This window comes from Colletes gigas, unplaced genomic scaffold, assembly GCF_013123115.1.
Source record: "Colletes gigas isolate AHSC1104 unplaced genomic scaffold, ASM1312311v1 Colletes_gigas_Sc00008, whole genome shotgun sequence".
NCBI classification, from domain to species: domain Eukaryota; kingdom Metazoa; phylum Arthropoda; class Insecta; order Hymenoptera; family Colletidae; genus Colletes; species Colletes gigas.
Genome location: NW_025106637.1, coordinates 170,124 through 191,000, shown reverse-complemented (window position 1 = coordinate 191,000; position 20,877 = coordinate 170,124). Strand labels below are relative to the sequence as shown.

At 47.1% G+C, this 20,877-nt stretch overlaps 2 protein-coding genes across 8 annotated transcripts; both read right to left on the bottom strand.

Moving 5' to 3' along the window:
• Window positions 1-223: 223 nt before the first annotated feature.
• Window positions 224-10,048, bottom strand: LOC122396784 (homeobox protein Nkx-2.8-like). 2 transcript variants are annotated; one of them, XM_043395456.1, is made up of 4 exons: window positions 9,817-10,048; window positions 2,940-3,037; window positions 2,596-2,799; window positions 224-1,210 (listed from the first exon to the last, which is right to left on the bottom strand). In XM_043395456.1, exons 1-4 carry the CDS (start codon window positions 9,891-9,893, stop codon window positions 705-707), a joined length of 885 nt encoding a protein of 294 aa, XP_043251391.1. In that variant the 5' UTR covers window positions 9,894-10,048; the 3' UTR covers window positions 224-704. The 2 variants fall into 2 exon arrangements, with proteins under 2 accessions (XP_043251391.1, XP_043251390.1); XM_043395455.1 differs by lacking the exon at window positions 9,817-10,048 and adding an exon at window positions 4,449-4,546.
• A 1,590-nt stretch (window positions 10,049-11,638) lies between these two features.
• LOC122396683 lies at window positions 11,639-20,651 on the bottom strand. Of its 6 annotated transcripts, XM_043395278.1 has the most exons (13): window positions 20,461-20,651; window positions 19,985-20,084; window positions 19,741-19,826; window positions 17,998-18,037; window positions 17,742-17,922; window positions 17,481-17,635; window positions 17,327-17,413; window positions 16,949-17,098; window positions 16,550-16,747; window positions 16,292-16,444; window positions 14,397-14,463; window positions 13,858-13,941; window positions 11,639-13,714 (listed from the first exon to the last, which is right to left on the bottom strand). In XM_043395278.1, exons 2-13 carry the CDS (start codon window positions 20,048-20,050, stop codon window positions 13,536-13,538), a joined length of 1,446 nt encoding a protein of 481 aa, XP_043251213.1. In that variant the 5' UTR covers window positions 20,051-20,084; window positions 20,461-20,651; the 3' UTR covers window positions 11,639-13,535. The 6 variants fall into 6 exon arrangements, with proteins under 6 accessions (XP_043251213.1, XP_043251214.1, XP_043251216.1 ...); XM_043395279.1 differs by lacking the exon at window positions 20,461-20,651 and having other exon boundaries at window positions 14,397-14,457; window positions 19,985-20,276; XM_043395281.1 differs by lacking the exons at window positions 19,741-19,826; window positions 20,461-20,651 and adding an exon at window positions 20,253-20,276.
• Window positions 20,652-20,877: the final 226 nt, after the last annotated feature.

The following is a 20,877-nucleotide window of genomic DNA, read 5'->3' as shown; positions in this document are numbered from 1 at the left end:
GATCACTTTCTCGCCACGATCGCGTTCCAAACAACGTCCATCGATCGCGAGCTATCTTTGGTTTTGCACGAGATCGCGTGCGCTTCAACGCGACGCGACTCGAATTTACATCCTAATGCTTGTCGGCTGCTTCCGGCGGCACTTTTACTCGCAGAGAAGCTTCCCTCGTGCCTCCGTTCGTTAAAACACCTCGATGGATTGGTCATCGACGAGCAAACGTCCAGAATTTCGATGCAACGTTGTCTTTGGATTGTCTCCTCGTTTTTCTCGCAGGTGGGATTCTTACAAGGAACGAATGTTATTTGGAAAGAGAATTAATTCCCCATCGCTGTTACCATCGATCTGACCAACTTCGATTCAAACGTTCCAAGTAGATCCAAACATCTTTGGTCAGACCAACATTTCTTCCAAAATGTCGGAGCGATCCCCATAGCTTTCAGTTGCTATCCACTATTCCTGAACTACTTTGGCCGAAACATAGTCCCAGATAGATTTCACAATTCTCTCCCAATCTGTTCACTCGCGAATTTGCAAATTTTCTATCAAAGTTCCAAGTTAAACTTCCTGCTCAACCACTGAAATATTTATTCACCGATCCCTCCCCCATCCAAGAGTTCTACTTCAAGTACACCGTGTGCCCCAAAGTATCCAAGGGGATAAGATCGTTCACAAAGACGCGTTCACAAAATAGTTCGTGGTTCCTCTTACCACCAGTAAGGTTTCTGCATATATGGCGGCATGGGAACCTGCCCGGAGCTGGGATAAGCGGACGGTTCCATCAGCTTCGACTGACAAGGCTTCCCGTCCTTTATCAGCAACGGAACGGCGACTCTTCTGGGCGAACATCCGCTACCGCTGGCCTCCACCCTCTCGGTGGCCGCCCTCTTCGTCTTGTACCTGTGGTTCTGGAACCAGATCTTGACCTGCGTGGGCGTCAACCGGATTATCGAAGCCAGATGCTCCCTCTCCGGGGCGCTCAGGTATCTCTGCTGACGGAAACGTCTTTCCAGCTCGAAGGTCTGCGCCTTGGAGAACAGCACCCGTCGTTTCCTCTTCTTGTGCTCGGTCTCGTGAGGCTGCGTGTCGCTCGTTTGCTGCTCGTCCTCGAAGTCGGCCGACTCCTCCTCTTTGCAATCGTGGTTGTTCTCCTGCTTCGGGGCAAAGGACAGGTCGGAGATCGCCGGGCTGGTCGAGTCTGGCTGCTGGAGCACTGGAATTGGTAGAACGCCTTGGTTATTCGACGGTTTGGCGGCTTTCTTACGAAGGATGGACATAACGTTTCGTTGGAAAGCCACTCTTGTTTCTTTAAATGTCTTTAAGGATCGAAGCAGGAGAAACCTCAACGTACCACGTGAATTAATCGTTCGCAGGATATATTTCGTTCTTGATGTTCGATCGGTTGTAGCAAGTTGTTTGGAATTGTTTCGGACAGTGCGTGTTAGGAACGTGCGAGCGAACGTTTGCTAGGAAGACTTAAGAAATCGATAGAGGCTTGCATCTGCCCGCAATCAGCGTTAGGTGTCGAAGGGTAAAAAATGCAGCTGCAGTTCGGCCTCGTTCCATTCTCTTAACGAGCCCAGCTTCTAAACGGTGCTCATCGAGTTAATAGTCACCGGGAGGATAGTTCGATACAACGAATAATGAAATTCTAGATTCGTGAAATGTTCCGTCGTGTACGCGGTTTGATCTAACAATATTTTGATTAGCCTTGGGAGCAAAGTGGCAAATACCACGGTGGCCGAGAGACACGCTAATTTAATGTACAACGAGGAATCCCTGCCTCGGCGAGCACACAATACGCTTTTGTGAGCGGTCCCTAAGCTCGCTTGGGGAGGGTGTGAAGCAATATAAAGCCTGGTTGATACCGACGCGGCCTGCTGCACCCCATGGGATCGACTGTATCATTTTCATGGGAGATTAGACTCTACTCGCAGTCGTGATTTCAATTAGACACCCGCCACGGTTAGTTTCGCGTCTTCGAAGGAGATCGAAGCTTCGTTCATACCCACATAGTTTTAACTTGTACGAGTGTGTTAAGTTTCTCTTGATCGTTTACAGGGCCCGGCGATAAATCGGAACGAATTCAGGCCACCCTTTTCAAATAGGGGCGAAGATCGTGTCCGTGTCCGTGTCCGGTCCCCGATTTCTCGGTTCACGAAGAGGCGAGAGACCGAACACAGAGACGGGGAGAAGAGGAGATAAGGAAGAAGAGGAACACAGAGCCGATAGGCTACCGGTAGATTTTTTGGGCGTGACGATTCCGATTCATCGAGAACCCACGGAGGCGACACGCATCTGTCCTCGAAGGGACATCTGTCCCCCGGTACGGGCCAATCGCCGTGTAGCAGCCACAAGGACCTTTTATAGGACCATTAGATCCTGCTTAGCCGACGCGGACCAATTGTAGGGTGTTAAATAAATAAGGGTTTCGAGGTGTCCCCCCACTATGCTTCCTAATCAACGTATATTTGCGCGAGTCTAGCGGACCGCGAGCTTTCGCAAATTGCATCATGGTTTGTAGAATAATGGCTTCTTTCGTGAACGAAATACGTTCGAAATATGATTCATAAATAGAGGAGATATTTTATTTCTCACCGTTGAGTTCTTCCAGAGGCTGAGGCAGGGTCGTGGGTAACGTTGGACCAGCCGGCCATCCTAGGAGCCCTGGCGGCGGGGGTGGAAGGGTCCCTCTGTTCAGATTCGCGTACAACGCGGGTTGCAACATGGCCGTCGTGTGCTCGAAGAACTGCTGATAGGCCGACGGAACATCGTTCGCCGTTGGAAGGACCGTGGTACTCCCTGTAACCGAGAATCGAACAAGAAACGGTGAGACTTCGATCGATCCTGGTCCATCTTTTGTACCAAAGGATTTTCTTCTTTCCGTTCAATAAATGAATAATAATAACGATAACCGTGAAAGGCTACTCATTTGCAATTACCTTGGACCTCCGTTTCCTCCTGGGACGGTTTAGCGTCGAGCTGCAGGATGTCGTGGATGTGGAAACTCGTCCTGGGCATTTTTATGCTCTCCAATATTCTGCAACAGCGAAACGTCGAGAATATAACAAAAGGAACTCGGCGAAGGTACTGGCTATATATATTACTCGGTAAGCAAACTACGGAAATATAATACGAGTAATTTGCAAACGTAAACGACGAGGAAATTGTACAAGTTCGTCGGAGGAGACGAGATTAAGTTTTGTTCCGTGCGTAAACGAACGGCTGTTTTCAGGACCCCGAAAAGTTGCACCGGACATTCGCGAGTCGAGGAGTTGCGGTCGGAATGGTCGGTTTCGAACGAATCAATCCAATTTCCGAAAGTTTGGAGACCCCGTGACGAGCGTCAAGAAGCCAGCCGGGCCTTTAAGACCAGATTAGACGCGTCTTTTCCGTCAAAGGGCAGCCCGCTCGAAGGATACCTGCAGTTTTTCTACCAAACAACCTGTCCGGGCACAGAAGCGAATTTCCGGCCTACCAGTTTAAGCCAAACGACCTATTATCGCGGCACGTTCGGCCACGTTCCTCGATAAAAGCCCTGCGACGCTCGATCACGAAAGATAGTTCGAGGAATGGAAGAGAATATTGCTACCGCGGGGGATTCTTCTCTTTCGAGCAAACTGTAGGAAAGTTCAGGGTCCGGAGGAGATCGTTTCTTCCGGCGGTAACTAACGTACCTTGGCTTTGCGCGAGAAAGATTTTAATGAAAAAAGTTACGAAGGGTCGCTCTGTTTGTGGAGGCTTCCGGCGAGAAACGAACGATAGCCGGGAACGTTTAACGAAAGTTTAACCAAAGCAGTGCCTCGAACGATCGCGTTTCAAGACCATAAATGTATGCCATAAGAATGGCTCGTCCGTCATCCGTCGATTCTTATAATCGTCGGCGTTGAAATCACCAGCGATTCCAACGTGTAATTAAATCATCGTGCGTTCGATGTACGGCTTCTATTTTTCTTTGCAAGATACCGCAAACATGCGCGGATCCGATCGACGTAAAAATCGAGCGTGAACGCGTTTCGATAAGCCGCGATACATGTCGCCGTAGCCACGTGCAAGAATTCGAGGGCCATCAAGATCTCGATGAGATTACGCGACGGCTGATTTATCGATGGAGTTATCGAGGGACCCCCCAACAACTTTTCGTTCGTTTTCATCTTATCTCGAGCCCATTTTCACACCGTTTTTACAACCCTTTTCAAAAGAATATATTATGTATATAAAAGTATATTATATTGGGAGCGAATTGAAAGAATAATCGTGAGGAGTTGTTACGAAAACTTTGCAAGGTTCGTTCCCCGTCGCGTCGTGCTTTCCTTTGGTCTACTGGCATTTAAAAAGCTACGATCTACCGCGTTTTGTTGCGATCTACTATTTAATCGTGCTCGTCCGCGAAAGACGATCGAGCAAGAAGCTTGGTTACGCGTGATAGTCGGTTTTGATGGTTCGTTTACCTATTATTGAAAGCAAGGTGGCTGTACCAGACGTGATTCAAGAGACTGGTCGGATAGGATAGCAGCGACCACGGCAGAATCTTATTCTTGTCCGCCATTTTGAAAGGGGTCTCGAAGAGATGTTTAGCGGCGTCGGTACATGTTAGGAAACGTCCTCGTTGGTTCGCTCGAACCCGAATATAGCTCCTCTTTAATTCTCTCCCTCGAGTTCTCTCTCTCACTTTGTTTTATCTTTCTTTCTACCCCTCTGTCTTAGCGTCTGCTCTCTATATCTCTCTCGTACCTTCTCTGTTTACTTTTCACTCGTCCACTTTCGTCCCTTTCTACTCTGCCCCCGTCCGTGGTCACTTTTCCCCAAAACACCGTCACACTCTGGGCTACCAAACTACCCGTGATTTCAACCCTCACTCGCGCACATCCCCTTCCGGCCCGCGGTACGGTTCCCCGGGGTTCATCGTACACCCGCGAACGCGATCGCGACACGAAACGGTACCGAATCGACGGCGACGACGGAGGATCCTGTGATCAACGTCCGAAGGGTGGAAAGGTCGCTCGCGACTGACCGAATTCTTCGCGACGAACCGACGACGCCCGGGTCCGACAGACGCCTGGAGTCCTTTTCCCAGAGGCTGAAGGGCTCTCCTTGTACTTTTTGAGTGTCCTCGACGAGCACTTGACGGCTAGTGTTCCCTACCTCCGCGCAGTTTCGCCCGTCAAGCACCCTCGAATACGAGGGCGGTTCTTCCCAGGGGCGGAGATTCAGAGCTCGCCCCTCGCGGCCGACCCGAGCGACAGTCCACCCCTATCGGGTGCGCCCTGGCTGGCTGGCACTCCTCGACGATCCACCGACCGAAAATTTCCGCGACGCCAGTCGTCATCCCTTCGGAATCAGTTTCGATCGTAACGTACTACCCTCTGCTGAAGCTACCTATTCCGGACATTTTCTTGCTACGAGGCTTCGGTGTTCGAGGGTCGTGAAACTTAATGATCGTCGACGATAAATTAACCGCGTTCGAACCAAATGTTTTCGAAGATACGATATATTATAGCGACGTTTAGAGTCCAGACCTGAAAGCTATCCGAGTATAAGACAGTATTTGCGACGGCGGAGATGTGTACTTGGATTCGAGAGTGCAACGTAGCAGAAGGGTGAATAGAAATTTATCGAGACGCGAATCGCGGTGGAGGATCGACTCGAACCGTTTCGTGTTTCCACGGGGCGGAGCCTGCGTTCGACCAATGAGAGCACGGTGACCGTTTCGGGGGTTGATTTCAACCCTCACGGCCGACCGACCAATCGGCTGGCTCTATCGATCAGTGCTTTTTACACCGAGAGCATACTTTACGTCGAGTGTTAATGCGAAAGAGCATTAGCGGTGCTTTTACTGTGTCATTTCGATTTTTTCCCTCCCGCTTCTTCCGACAATTTTAGGCCACTCTCACCCCCTCCCAACCCCTTTGCAAACCGAGATCTATCGATACCAGAAACTGGGTTAAAAGCGTTCGCGTACGTCGCGTCGTCGCGATCGTTGCACGATTCGCGCGCTTCTGGTATTTAGAGTGTTTCGAATTAAATTAATCTTGCGTACAGGTGGCTCGAAACCAAGGTTATTAACAATATAGCCTGTCCATCTTCTCCAACGAATAAACAAACAAAGGAAAATATATGTACATACTCGCGTAAGAATAGAAATTCGCAGTTTGTTCGAGGGTTGGCTCGATCGTAAATAAACTAGAACGTTGAGCGAACGCCAACCAGATTCTCCATCGTCGTTCCATTAGCGTTATTCCGCGTTCGTGTCCAGCTCATATGCTAACTATCGGCTAGAAGGTGGTCTCGATTTTCAGAAAAATATTATTATTCCCATCCCTTATCGAGATAAGCGTTTAAGTGCTACTCAACGACGAAGATATATATACTATCAGGCCGCGTTCGATCTTCTATATTTTGCCAGATCATTTCGGACCAAAACATTCGAACCTGGACGTAGATAGCGACTCAAAAACCGGTGGCGCAAGATTAACGACGCATAGGGGCGAATTCTGAGCGTCTTCGAAGGTCCCTAAGCCATCGAAGCTCGTCGATAAATCTCGAATACGAGACCACGATCGCTTAGCCTCTGACAAATGGATCCCACTCGAAAAACTAGGACGAATCGTGAGACACAATGGACCCGCGGATCCGACGAGGTAGATCGCCGCTAGGACAGTCCGACGAGCACGAGGAACAGGTAACGGACAGGGACGACGATAGACCGGGTTTCCGGTTTATTCATCGCGGCCTTTGTACGCTCCCTGGCCCGGCGAAAAAGTCAAAAAGTACGGAAGAGGGCGGGGACCTGACCTTACTGACTTTTTCTCGCGACTCCTACGGGATTTAGAACGCGGAAGCAGATTTCCACGTGAAATTAAGAACGCCTTTTTTTTTTTTGAGAGATGGAACTGGTATTTCGAGCGAGAAAGTGTACAGTGTCTGGAATTTTCGAGGAGAAAAGCGTCCAGGGGAGCCCCGGCGGCACTCGATCGTCGAGGGGCCCGTAATAATTCGTGGCACGATCCCCTCGACGTTTTCAGTCGGCGAGGAAAGCACGACGATCGCGCGGCGAGGTCCGCCGGTAAAACAATGAGACGCAGACAAATTGGGTTGCGTGCTCGAAACAAGTTGGCACAGCTATCGCCAAACAGTCGTGGGATCCTGGCAAATGTTGCTCGATTGCCACCGGGGAGCTCCAACTTCTCTCGGCCCGAGTTCTTTTTCTCCCTGTTTTCGCCCGCCGACGCTCGGCGTTTCCACGACTGGTCGACGAATGGAGAACTCCGTCTACGGAAAAATTACGAGACCGTCTCGTTGAATTCGATTCTAACCGAGTTAGAACGACGCGACGCGGAAACGAGAAACGCCATCGCCGGCGCCGGGGTTCTTCTTTCGCGTGGTTCTTTCGTCTCGATGAAAATTCTGACGAGCTCTCCACTCGAAAAACTTTTCTCGATACGAGCGACCGGCAATTTCGCGCCATTTTTACAATCGTTGGTGTTGGGTCTAATTGCTTTACCAGCTGCCCGGGTCAAGTACTTTTCCCTCTTGTCGACCAAACGACGTCCCTCGTCCCTTCGAACGGATTAACTCCAAGTCCGGACGATCTGGCTTTTCTGGTTTATCTCGAATTCTCTAACAGCGAGTTTAAAACGCGTCAACTGTTCCGAGTTAATCAGCCAGCCGAGATTATCTGGATTTCAGCGAAGACTTTAACAGGGGGTCACCGAGGAATCGTCAATTACGCGTTGAATAGCGAAAAAGTATATTCTGTATCGATGAAACAAGCCGTGGCTCGATGGCTAGGAGATCCACGAGAAAAACGAGCTTTTTTAAGGGAAACGATCGTAGTTTTCGTTGGGGGGAGGCATCTTTAACGATAATTGACCGGGGAACAAGGAGCAACGGTGCTTAAAAATTTGTCCAGCCCCCGGGTGCAAGGTCCACTCGACTCTCCACTCGAGGTTCGCCGGTTTCGATAGTCAAAGTCTAGTGGCACTCGAGCTTGTTGAACATTCAGATTCCCCGCTCGCAGCTACGCGGCCATCCCCATTCAGGACGAAGGTCCTGGTACCCGGGGACAGGACATTTTTCGAGAAACGTTGCGCCGGCACGTAGTGGCAATAAATACGGACCGCGGGAGCCTCAGGTGTTTGACCGACAGGTACCGATATTGTAATGGTAATGGGGGATAGGCGAAATAACTCGTAAATGGATTCCACTCCATTCACGGCGGCACGTTTCACCCTCGACACCTGAATCCTCGAAAAACGAACTGAAACATCAAGTGGCCGCTCGAAGATCGAAATTTCGAAGCGAGAAAGACCGTGTCTGGAATTTGTTGACGAACGAATTCTACCGTAAAGAAATATTTGAATCGAAAGGAAAATCAGATTCCAAGTTAGTTTCATGGATCGTTCGCGTCCATGATTTTACGATCAGGGCCACGCAGCTTTCGTCGATCGGTTTTACGATTTGTAAATGTTCGATTCCCCCGAGCCTGTAACGTTCGTTTGGCCAAGTTGTAGCTAGTCTCCGGCATCGGTGGTTCTCGGTTCGAGCTCGCAGGTAGAAACGCGTTTACGATTAATCCGAAATTTATGGTGGAAACCAACAGGTGTTGGCACTTCGGCCCTTTCGGTTCTCGCGTGTGTCCGGCACCGTGTAACAAGGCGTACCACTCTATGCCCAAGGATTCGCCTAACCGATATGCGTGACTGGCTCTTAAACGCTCGCTTCCGGTTTCCGGTGCTATCCGCCTAATCAGATATGCTAATCGCTGTGGCGTTAACGGTATCGTTGATTTTCCTCCCCGGTTACCGATTTTTCCTCTCCTCGTACGTTACTCGAGCGATCGGGATTCTTGCACGCGAACGACCGTGGAAGGTGCAAGATATTAGAAACGATACACGGTTCCAAAAGAAGCTAGAAAATTATTTGCTGCTCTCGATTAAGGTCAGCGAAAATGTCCCAGGCGCATCGATACACCGAGATCGCGTTTACGATAAAAACGAAAAAGTTTCGATCTCGACACGCGACCTACATCCGTCCTGATCGTTTCTACTATTTTTCCATTTTTCCCCCCACTTGGCGTCCCGTGTGATCAACGATTAGATACACGCGATAACGCGAAACGAAACACTCTCACGCAATTTTCGTTGTTCTCGATACTGGTCCAATCTCGAGGCATAAAATTTCGAATTTCGATTCTCCAGAAATACTCCACTCTCCTTAGGCAATCGTAAAAGCTCGTAGGACTGGTGAATACTTTCTACGACCTTAACAGGACCGTACAGAATGGTCGAAGAACGTGAATGGAGGTGCAGTTGTTGGTCCGTGCGTCGAATAACTTCTTAAATGTTTCTTAAACGACGGCAGTGGCTGGTCTTTAACGAGCCGTGCAGAGTTTGGGTCACGTTTGGCCCCGTGGCTTCTGCAGCCCAAAGAAGACGTGGCCTTCTCGAGAAAGCTTCCCTGAAAGAGGCTTCCCCGAAGCCCACCCGTCGAGCCACCTACTACGAGACGTACTACGTTCATTCATGACTCCGGGATCCGCTGCTCCATTGTAAACCTACAGTTCATGAATGAACGTAAAACTCCATTTTTCTGCCGCCACGTTCCCCTACCATCCCCCGTACAAAATTCGTTCTCAAGGGTTTTCTCGGGCCTCGCCACCCCGCGCAACATGGCCGAAACGACTCACGGCGACTGAAATTATTCTCCATACTTTTACCAAAGGGTTTCCCTATCCTCGTGTCCGAGCAAAACTTCGACCAGCCACTTTATCGCGAGTTTCGTACGTAATTGCAATTCGATTCGTCCACTAACTCTTACCTGTAATCGTCCTCCACGTAATCTGGCGGAAACACATGCCAGGACGCGTCGTAGCACTCGTCGTATCCGTTCGCCATGTTTCAAACGCGGGTCCTCTTCTTGAAACGCGTCGTTACCTGTGATCTAGGCTCTCTATCAAACGCGAAACCGGCTGATCTTTGGTGACGAGTTCATTCGAAGCGATTTTTCCTTCGTCGAGCGCACAAATTCAACTTCCTCGAGCGATTGTTTTTCAATCCTTTCGACGATACGCGTGAACGATGATTTTTCGCATGTCCGGTCCCCGGGGATATCGAGAACGAAATTTATTTTCAAAGACGCGGGATCGCGGAAGGAACGATCGATGATCGAAGAGCGTGGGATCGTCGATTCGTCCAACCCGTAATAGGTACTCTCACTCACTGAGAACTATACGAGGATATATCGATCACCTATATATTGTATCAAAAATATGGCTACCAGATAGGAGCTCCGGCAACGTTATCTGTTTGATAACACCCTATATAGATTAGTTTGACTACTGTAACGTCAGACAGTCCCAAATGATATCGGCTTTTCAAAAGGTTCGGTATACCCGTGGCGGCAGAAATTTTATAACGAAACGATTCTCGCTGATCTACGATTAAGCAATTTAGTGAAATCACGGTGGAAAATTCTTGCAATTATAACCGCACAAAAATTGATTAAAAAATACGAAAAAACAATTCTAATAGATCGAAGAAAATTTCCGACTCGTCGACTTTCGTTTATAAAATTAAATTAAATACCGTCGATGGTGAGAGACAACAGCGACGCGGTTTTTTAAAGGAAAAAATACAAATACAAGAACAAAGACTGAGGTAATAGATCGCCGTATCTTTCACGCGTTACGATTCCACGGTATCTCGGACCAATGACGGTGATCTATGTTTCTATGCTAGTCAGACACACCGAGATCTCGATAGATACGCACGTGTATACATATATAATACAATGTTTGCTGTCACTGTTACTGCTATCTGGTAATTTAGATTTTGTTACAAGCTTATGCTTGCTCGCCGGACACCAGTAATTAATCAGAGCGGAACCCTGATTATCACGATAGCCCTTCGCTAAAACTGCTACCCTATCGAAATTCACAGGAAAAGTTGCAGAATTTCTCGAGTTTTTGCTGGTGAGAGCAACAAGATCTCTATGGTTGGAGAGTCTCTTGAGGCTGTCAGTCAGCACGTGGTCGCCGGGTCTAAATGTCAAGGGTGGAACAAAGAGTTCACGGCTGATAACCAACTAATTGTTGCTACTCGACGGTCGGATGTACCTTACAATTTGTTAATGACAAGAGACCCTCGAAGTGAAGTATCCAGGCTTAGCCGACAAGTGCTACCGAACAGAGTCTGCTACGAGTGCACTGATAAAGCGAAACATTTCCTTCCGTATCAATATTTATATATGCAACCATCCCCGATAAGCGTGCTCGGTTTTTCAGCCGAACTGCATACGCTCAACGATTATTCCTACAATTGCAAAAAGGATAACCAGCGTCTCGAGCTGCAACGATTCCAAGGGAGCATCGTGCTTCGTTGGATCTTGGAGACGACTGCAAATTACGTCGTAAACTACTATAGAAGACTATATCGAACAATCTTTCTTAGCGAAACTGCGATTCGTTGGTTTAAACCTTGTAATCTCGAAATGTTTGCGTTCAACGGTGTTCTTATAATTAACAAAAGTGAATGTGGAACGGAAACGAAAGAATAACTTAATTAAATGGCACGAGTTGAGAATATTTGTAATGACGATCTAATAAAGTAGAAATTCGTATTGTATGCATAGTGTAGGGTGTTGATGATTTACAAGGATCGGTGAAACGGTCACTTGCAAGCTTTTCTTTCGTTCCATTTCTAGGACAGTGTAACGCACTTATCTGTCCATCAAGCACACGCACGGCATATGGGCCGTAATCTCTATTTATCGTGATTCACGATAAGGGGTATTTTTTTTCGCAAGAACGAGCGCACCGTATCGATATTATTAACATCGTGGACAATAAAACGTCGCGTCGGTTTGTTACATTGTCGCGCGTACCGTGAATTTCTCGAGCATCGTTCTCCGCGATATAAAGGGTGTCGTGAGGCTAGAATTCGAGAAAAGAACATCGTCTAATACGTAATTTAAAGATATTTTAATAAAGTATAAAGAAACGTGCTTAACAATCGAAGATTAGAGTAGAAATAACTGGACGGGAAATTGTCTGTGATCGCGAGGAAGTCAATCGACACATTGTCAGACCAAATTCGTGAAACTCTCTGCAGAGATCAACATATTCTTTTCAGACGATTGGATTTAATTTAAATTTAAAATTTGTCGTGATTATTTTGGCAGTCTTGCTAAAATTCTTAGATACTTTGAGTGTCAAAGCACTTGATTAATATATTTAAAATTTTCCTTAACGATTATACCCCAACACCATAGACTGACGAGAAGAAATTCGAACTTTGAATTTGTTTTTTTTCTTTCTTTTGTTACAATTAATACACTTTCCGTTATCGAAATCGAGTAATGAAGAAAAAGTACGCGATCACCGATTAATTCTAATTACGTTCGCGTCGGCTCGTAATTAAACGTTCGGTTCTAGTCAAAACAAGTTAACTTCCTTTCGACCGAAGGTTACGCGAAATATGTACATATATCGATTATGTCATCGTGGTTGTACGCAGTTTATTGCGTTCGACGACGGATTTCGTAACGCAACAGACGTTAGATTAAATAATTTATTAATGTAAAAGTTAATTGTACATCTATAGCGATAACCATACAAGCCGGCCTCGCGCGATGAGATAATCGTACGTTCGTGAAGCGCGAGATAAAGTAAACTTACGAATTTCCATACCCTTCGTCCGCTCGCATACTCTCGCGAATCGATGGAACGGAATGGAAAATATAATTAAGGGGATGAACAAGATGGCTGGGCGAAACTAGCGAGATGTAAGATTCTTTTCTTTTCTTCTTGGAAGCTGCTACCGTATAAACATAATACGTAATAAAAAACGGTGTATTATCAGAATGATTTTGCTCGACAAAGTAACGAAAACGTGCGTCAAGTTTCCAAATAATCGCGAACTATGGAAACGGTGAATGTCTTTTTGTAAAAATAGCGTGAAACTGGTCTAAAGCTAGTTATTATTGATACGATATGAAATTAAACAACCGATCGCTGTTTTACACTCCGTCGATTATAACGAACGCGAATAATTGCACACTATGGGAACACGGAATGTCTTCAGCTTCTTCTCGTAGTACACGGGCATGCAACAGGATAATAATAATAAACAAAGAGTTTAGGAATACAATATCGTACGTATCGACGATTGTGGCGGAAAGGGCGACCGAAGAGTACCGATTTTTCGTAGCGTTTCTTTCGCGAGAAACGGTAACGCGTACGGTTCGTTTGAAATCGTGGTCGATAACGGGCGATAACGCAGCGGTATCTCCGGAAGCGTAGTCGAACAACGCTAATCGCGCGAAACATTCGATCTTGACCGTTCGATTAACACTCTGCAACCTTACCGATAACGTTGTTCCTCGTGCGCGCTACATGTACCCAGAAGGAGCATCGTTTCTCGTAAGACGACTCGCGATCGAGAGGGCTCCGTTTTACCCACAAGCCCCCGTCGACGAGCCTGCACCGAGCGAAAGCGTTTTCGCTCTGCTCGTTTCTTCGATCGAGAGAACCCCGCGGTCTATTTGGCGTCTCTTCGACCCGGCTTCTTGCGAGGGTTGCTCTTTTTCTCCTGACTGGCCGGCGCGTGTTCCCTCGCGTTGAAGCCTCGCGGCTGCGACGGAGCGTTGCTCGACCTGCGATTCGACCCCTTGTGCTCGGCCACCACTCCGTTCGTCACTTCCGGCGTCGGTGCTGGCGCTTGAAAACCAGTAGACGCGGATCAAAATTTTAGTTCCCGCGGAAACGTGGACAGAGTTTCGTTTCCCCCAACGAATCGACTCTGTGCCCCGGTTAACGTACGCGGGTGCCGTGTTTAAATCAAAGTCTCTTTAGCGAAATACCTGTTGGCACGGGTGGCAAAGTGGAATTTACTTCCCCGTTGATAAAATCGATGCTGGTACGGCTGGTTGTTTGCAGCTTCGACTCTACAAAGATAGAAACGATCCTCGTTATTGCAATCGGTTTCGCGTCGCTGGCGCGACATTACAACGATCGAACGCTGTTATGACAGAACGAATTCCACTTAACTTTACCCGTTATACGAGGTAATTCTATTATTCTAAAGGGATAAACCGTGCGTTGTTTTACAATGTCGATCGTTTTCGAGCGAGTCGGGGACAAGAGGCCGGCAAGAAGTAAAACAGTCAGCGAGACTTTCAAACGTTTCCTGGCGGAAATCTCCTTTATTCTAATCAGTCGGATTTTGTTAGGTGTGACAAACGATTCATCGTACCTCATCGGCTGAAAGAGCGGCGCGCTGAAACGATCTGGTTGACGGGAACGGATTGTTCCAGCGAACCGCTCGCGCAGCCGATGGGCGCGTCAAATGACCAATCGTCGTCCTCCTGGTATTCCTTTGCTGACGAGTAGATGGACTCACCCGAACTGTCCACGCGACCGATGCTGGACTCCGTCTCCTCCGTGCTCTTCGCGCTTCCTTCCTGCAACTTGTACAAACAAAATATATTAGCTTGTACCCGCAAACGATTCACCGATCTCGAACGCCACGCGACATTGTTACTGTATTCACTTGTATTATTATTATATTCTCTTGTATTATTTCTGTATTCTATATTATTGTACCCATTTATATTAATCTCTGTAACGCGAAATAAATCCAGAAGGGTTTCAATTGCTTAAATAAAAAAAAAAAACCATCAGAACAACTATTGGGTTGGGGAACAAGTTCGTAGCGTTTTTATATCTTCTTTTGTTTTGCAACGATTTTTTACTGTTCGACAGAGCTCTTTCTGCTCTACGAAACTGTGCTAATCGTCTTTTTGAGCAAGTTTGTTTTTTATTACTTTTGACGCTTAGAAATGGAATATCCAGGAGGTGAAAAGCAACATTTTCGACGCCTGGCTCTTCTTAGCTTTTCATCGAGGCCAAAAAGCTGCTGAAGCAGCCCGAGAAGGTGTCATAGGCGAGTCTATAGCATGGAAATGGTTTGCAAAGTTCAAAAATGGCGATTTTGAGCGAAAGACCTTCCGAATTCGACGAAGAGCGTCTCAAAACACTTTTGAAGGAGGAAGGTCGCCAAACAAGTCGCGAATTGACCGAAAAAATGAACCGCGATCATAACACGATTCTCGATCATCTTCATTTTGCCGAAAAATTGGGAGCCTGTATTTCTTCTTTGATAAAAACGCTACGAACTTGTTCCCCAACCCAATATATTCGTCCATCGTTGAACGCCTGCTGACGTAGCTTACGGTACCAAAGAAAATAAATCTTTACGCGAACTTCCGTTTATTTGGATCTCTCGAGGAAAGGGCGTTCGTTACACGTCGATGATCTAACGTTTTAGAGATTACGTTTACTAAGTATTACAATATTCCGTTGGTACAAAGCGGAGTTATAATCGACAAAGTATAAAAAAAATAAGACGCATAACGGTATCTACATCTAGAAACGGTTCGCCTACGCCAGAACGATGTAACTATGTTAGAAGGCATGTCGATGCAGTCGACTATACATACGATTTATTTTTACAGTTTATCGATCGATAATGGATACAGCCATTCTTTTTAATTGCGTTCCGAACGTGCAAGTCTGTAACTTGTACGGTGATAAAGCGGCGTATACTACGCTAATAATAGCCTAAGCGAAAAGAAATAATATCGAAAATTTTCTTTAAATATTACGCAGGGGAAAGCGTACGGGAGCCACGAGCAAACAGAACGGTCGTTTATTAACATCCGGTTGTTCGTAATCAGCGCTGTTTCTCGCAATTAGACGATCAACGAATGGTTTTTTGTCCTTCGACGTGCGGGAATAATTCGTATCGAGAAGCGATGAACCATAAGTCCGAACCTGGCGCCTTCGAACAGCCATTAACGCGAGAGCTTATCGCTTCTAATTGTTTTCTTGCTACGTATCGGTGGCGAAGCGAGTGTCACAATTTCTCGAGCGTTTATTCCGCTTGTTTTTCAAATTCGCGACAGAGATTGAGCGTCGCTCGTATGTTTGTTAATTTCATCGGTGAAACGCGCGCGATTGATCCAACTTATCGTACCCCCCCGTTGAACTTTGACCGTCCGTGAACGCGTTACTTAAAATCCCAAAAAAGTTTTTCTTTTCTTCAAATTTTTGAACCTGACGCGAGTCTTTGTTTCATTATAAAAACTATTGTCGTCGATTCGAGACTTGGACCATTTATTATTCGTCATTTCCGCTCCGTCCACCCACATTCGATCGCCTCTACTCGCTAGAGACCGTGTTTAACAGGAAGTACGTGTAATGCAGGAAGAAAGCAGCTGCGAATATTGCCTTTACCTTATCGAGAGTAAGCGGCTCGGGCTTCTCTTCGAAACTGTTCTGAATCTCCCCGCACTCTTTCTGAACGTCCAGCACTTCGGTCAGGGACACGTTCTTGTCCACCTCGTTCTCGCTGCTCGACGTGCTCGAATCCGTCACGCAATCGCCGGGCTGAAACGTTATCGAAGCTACCATCAAACTAGAATCTCAAACTCGCGATTTCAATATAGACGAGGTAGCAATTGAGCCGGATAACGATTGCACGGTTTCGCTTACGTTGAAATCGGGATCGTCCGAGCTGTTGTCCGAAGTGTCGTGCAACGCGATTCTGTCGAGCTTCGCTTGCAGCGTCTCGTTCTCGGAGTCGTCGCTGCTCTCCTCGCCGGAGCTCACCTGAGAGTACTTGCGCTTGATCTCCGCGTGCATGGGACTTCCGGTGGATTCCGTGGTCGATTTCTCGTCCGGCGTTGCTGCCTGCAATTTACCCGGCACGATCGTAGTCGACGAACAAACATCAATCTGATCAGACAACTATGATCTCCGATACATAGAGGGACTCACAAAGTACGGTACATAAAAGGACTTTTAACGCAGGAATATCTTTTCTAGAAACCGTTGGTCGTTGAGTGTCGGTTTACAGACGACGTGTGTTTCCGGTGAAACTGTTTTACTCACCGTTTCGAGATCCATGCCGGTTATGCGAATTTTCGTCGGCGGAGGCGACGGCGACGACTTGGACGTGTCCAAGCAAGATAGCGTCGACAGTGTCAATCTGATGGATCTGATCAGGGCCTTCTTGGCCTCGATCAACGTCAATCTCTTGTCCTACATCCATCACCGAGACTATTATCGTGCTAAGTTTAATTAACTGTCTAAGGACTGACCGAATTGGAGAGAGGATGTCGAACGGTACGCTAAACGTTAAACTACGGGGGGTGGAATTTCACAGACGGTGCATGTTCAAGTTTTGACCATAACTACACGGTTTTGCGGGACACACGTGGGACAGGTACACTCGATATCAATATCTGTACGCATATAAAATCGATTTACCTTGTTACTCATTTTGCGCCTAGCAGACTTTACCGCCTTCAAATTCAACGCTCTTAAACGTCTGCGACTCTTTTGCACGTACTTTACCTGAAACATTAATTTCAATACAGTTTCAATGCACTCGTTCGGTGTTATCGCGACGAAAATTACGTACCATTCCACTCGGTTGTATTTTTGGGTAGCCCAGGACAAAGGCGCCCACGTTCAATCCAGCTCTGACGATACGCAACATTAGCAAACTCGGCAGGAATAGAATCCAAGGCAGCGGCCTCACCAGCTGTATCTTCCCAAACACTTTTCCATTCTCGTCTGCATCGATGAACAAAGAAACCAGGTATTTTATCAACCACGCGATCTTTCGTTCTCCGATCGCGCTTTGTTTCTTCGTTTATTTGAAAATGGTTCGTCGACGTACCGGCGTTGATCTCCTGAGCTGGTAGACTCCATTGCGCGGACTTCTCGACCACCCAGAGAAACGAATCGACCAGCTTGAACAACACCTGTCCCACGAAACTCTGCGACGCTGTGATGACGCCCGACTCCAGAATCGACGGGAACGTCCATCCTGTTGCACCTTCCTGTGGCTTGGGCGTCGCCTGATCGATTAAAAAAACGTTAAATAATGATAATCGAACCCAACGGATAGGTGTTTATGGTAATTCGACACTCACGACGGACGGAGATCCTTCATTCTCCATGTTTAAGATCGATCTGAAAATAAAGGAAAAGGCGGTGTAGATTATTATTGATCGAGCCACGTATTCCAGAACCTGGTATTTTAACTCCAACGATCTTGCACCGTTTAAAATCACCTGGCAGATTTTAATAAAACTTTGTCGATTTATATTTTTCAAACCGGACGGGGAAACGTTCCGCGCGTCTCGTGGACGCATTTCCCCAACCTTCCCTGCGACGTTTTCGACTTTGTACCATCGAGGAGCGTACAGTTCGTTGACGGGTTCGTGCAAATAAAATCCCTCTCCGTTGAGTCGCGAGTCGGTAAAATAAATAAACAATAAGAAACGCGGCGGTGATAATTCGCTATCGAGAAGGCATGACCTCGCCGTATCGCCCGAAGCGCAGAAACTCCCATCGCGAAACGTTCCCGCTGCAAAACGCAACGCTTCGACGACCAAATATAAAAAAAAGAGACCTTTCGACGACCACCGACTATCCGCCATTTTCGTTTCAACCGGCCGCGATGTGGACGAGATCGATAGATCGCGGTCCTAGCGAAACGTCGCACGATCCTACTCGATTCAAGCTTTACGCTCGATAACGCAAACTTAAACTTTCCATTGTCAATTCGTAAAACATTTCTTTCTATTTTTACCCATTCGACACTGAGAAATCTGATGCAACAGGTACAAAAGCGTAACGATTTCGAAAATATGTATATACAAGATGAAAGATTACTTGTTCTCGATCCTCTTAGGGTCGTACAATTCCAAGCACACGCGCGTGTAATCCTAAGAGATTCGCGAGTCAGTCTGTAAGAAGCGTGTCACCCCACCGATCCGAGAGTCGCGTTAAATTTCCACTGAAAATCGCGTGTTCCGCCACCATTTTGCGTCGAGGTTTATCTACCGCCGTCCGAGCGAACAATTCTCCTTCAATTTCGTATTCGAAGATACCGCGGCTGAAAAATTGTTCGCCGCGGATCCGACGACAAACAAGCAACAAAAGTGGCGGCAATAATTTCGCTATCGAGGAGGCGTGACCCGGTGGGTGCTATCCGCCCCGGGGCTCGGAGACACTCCTAACGAAATAAAAATTGCATCTTGGCGCGTACAACGGAAACAGAAGCACAAGCAGCCCCCCAGTCGATCAGGGGGGAGGGAGGGGGCCGATTTCGGCGAATAAACAAATATTACGGTCTATCGAGACGTACTGTCAAACGCAGAAAAACTCCCGCAAGATCGAAATCAAAGAATTCGCCGTCATTTTGGACCGAAACAGCTCTATTCCTATTTTTTTCTAATATTTCGCGAACCATATATCCATATATTACGCAGACTAGTATAATTCGCATGTAGTTGTTGCGTACCGTACCCAAACAATTTTTTATTCTCAACCTCAAGGATCATTCACGCGTAAATGTTAAGCAAATTTGATATACTCGTGGAATATTAGAATTATCAAAAATACGAACGATACCTTTTCCGTGGAAAATATTGCGCCCTTTAATTTTAGTTATATCTACTTTTCCCGTGAGATTACCGGTTCGCGAAATATTTACGAAAAACCATGAAGCTATACCTGTTTTCCACGATGACGGCTATTCCTCGTTTCTAATTCCATTTGACTTTCCCGTACCTCTCGATAGACGATTTTAACGAATTTCAAAACGTTACAATTTCTTCTTTTCGAGCGAATTTCGTACGATATCGAATATGAATTAAAACGAGACTCACCGAAACGCTGGTCGTTCGACGATAACATCGACACGCGCTGCTCGCGACGAACTACGCTCGCGGAAACTTTGCGTGGACTTGTTTTTCTGTTGTTTAGGTCGACGGGGACAAACGTTGGCAGATTGAAATCGATCGCTCGAATTGAAATCGGTGTGCTCGCGAGTTTCGACCAAACAAAACGCAACGTACAATGGCAGAGATATTGATACAAAGTATTAAATTGTTCGGAAGAAACGCTACTTACGAACTCGATGCACTGTGCGATCGCAGACGATAGTACTTGAAAGAGTATCGCGATCGGAGACTCCATCGAGCCGTGTTCTCGCAGTGGTTCGCAGTGTGGCCTGGGGAGCGGTAATTTTTGGCAAAAATTAAAAATGAGATGCACAATTAATTATGTATTATTGGATATTGGAACTGGTGTATCCAATGATACAGTTAACCCGATGGACCTAGTGTTTTCGATCCTCGGTTCGATAGGGGTACAAAGTAATATTTCGTCCAGGAATTACCGCTTTCCAGATCACCGGTGCAACTGCCTGGTATCGACTGGCACACGCATCCCGAATAGCGTGGAACAAAACCACAGATCGTGCTCGTAAAAATCGTATTGCATAACCGCTCGGAATACGTATAACGTTACTGTTCGGTGGCGAGAAACCGCGGAGAAACGGAGGAGGAAAAACCGGCCGGTGGATCGGTTTGGTTTGGTCGTCTCACCTGGTCCGTGGACAGGGGTACGATCGATCCTTCGCGAGGTCCTTCAAGGGCGATCCTACCCGTGGTCCGAGGAAAATTATGACCCTCGAGCGGCGCGCGTTAACGGAGGCTTCGACTGGTAGTCGCTGAAACGACTGAAGGAGGAGGAATCGTCGATCAGCGAACTTTTGCCCGACGCCCGGCGTATCTCCGTGGTTTCTTCGCGATCGCGCACGTTCATGGCCACCGGCGAGCCACGCCGTAGAATCTGTTCGCTGCTCTGATTTCGGGCTGCATTCTCGAATCTTTTGCGCGTACCCCCGACGAATTATTCCACGGTTTCGCTACGATGCAATCGTAATTGGAGACTTATGTTTGTCGAAGCGTTGGATCGAACATGAGACTCTTATCTGAACGTGCACAAGCCAGTATTTTGTA

Excerpts from the sequence above, each read along its gene's own strand:
- LOC122396784 (XM_043395455.1), bottom strand. The coding sequence starts at position 4,546 with ATGGCGGACAAGAATAAGATTCTGCCGTGGTCGCTGCTATCCTATCCG. Across the intron at positions 3,038-4,448 it reads CACCTTGCTTTCAATAATAG|AATATTGGAGAGCATAAAAA; the intron begins GTAAACGAACCA and ends TCGCTGTTGCAG. Across the intron at positions 1,211-2,595 it reads GCCTCTGGAAGAACTCAACG|TGCTCCAGCAGCCAGACTCG; the intron begins GTGAGAAATAAA and ends TACCAATTCCAG.
- LOC122396683 (XM_043395278.1), bottom strand. The coding sequence starts at position 20,050 with ATGGAGTCTCCGATCGCGATACTCTTTCAAGTACTATCGTCTGCGATC. Across the intron at positions 17,923-17,997 it reads ATGAAGGATCTCCGTCCGTC|GCGACGCCCAAGCCACAGGA; the intron begins GTGAGTGTCGAA and ends TTAATCGATCAG. Across the intron at positions 13,715-13,857 it reads TTTGCCACCCGTGCCAACAG|CGCCAGCACCGACGCCGGAA; the intron begins GTATTTCGCTAA and ends CTGGTTTTCAAG.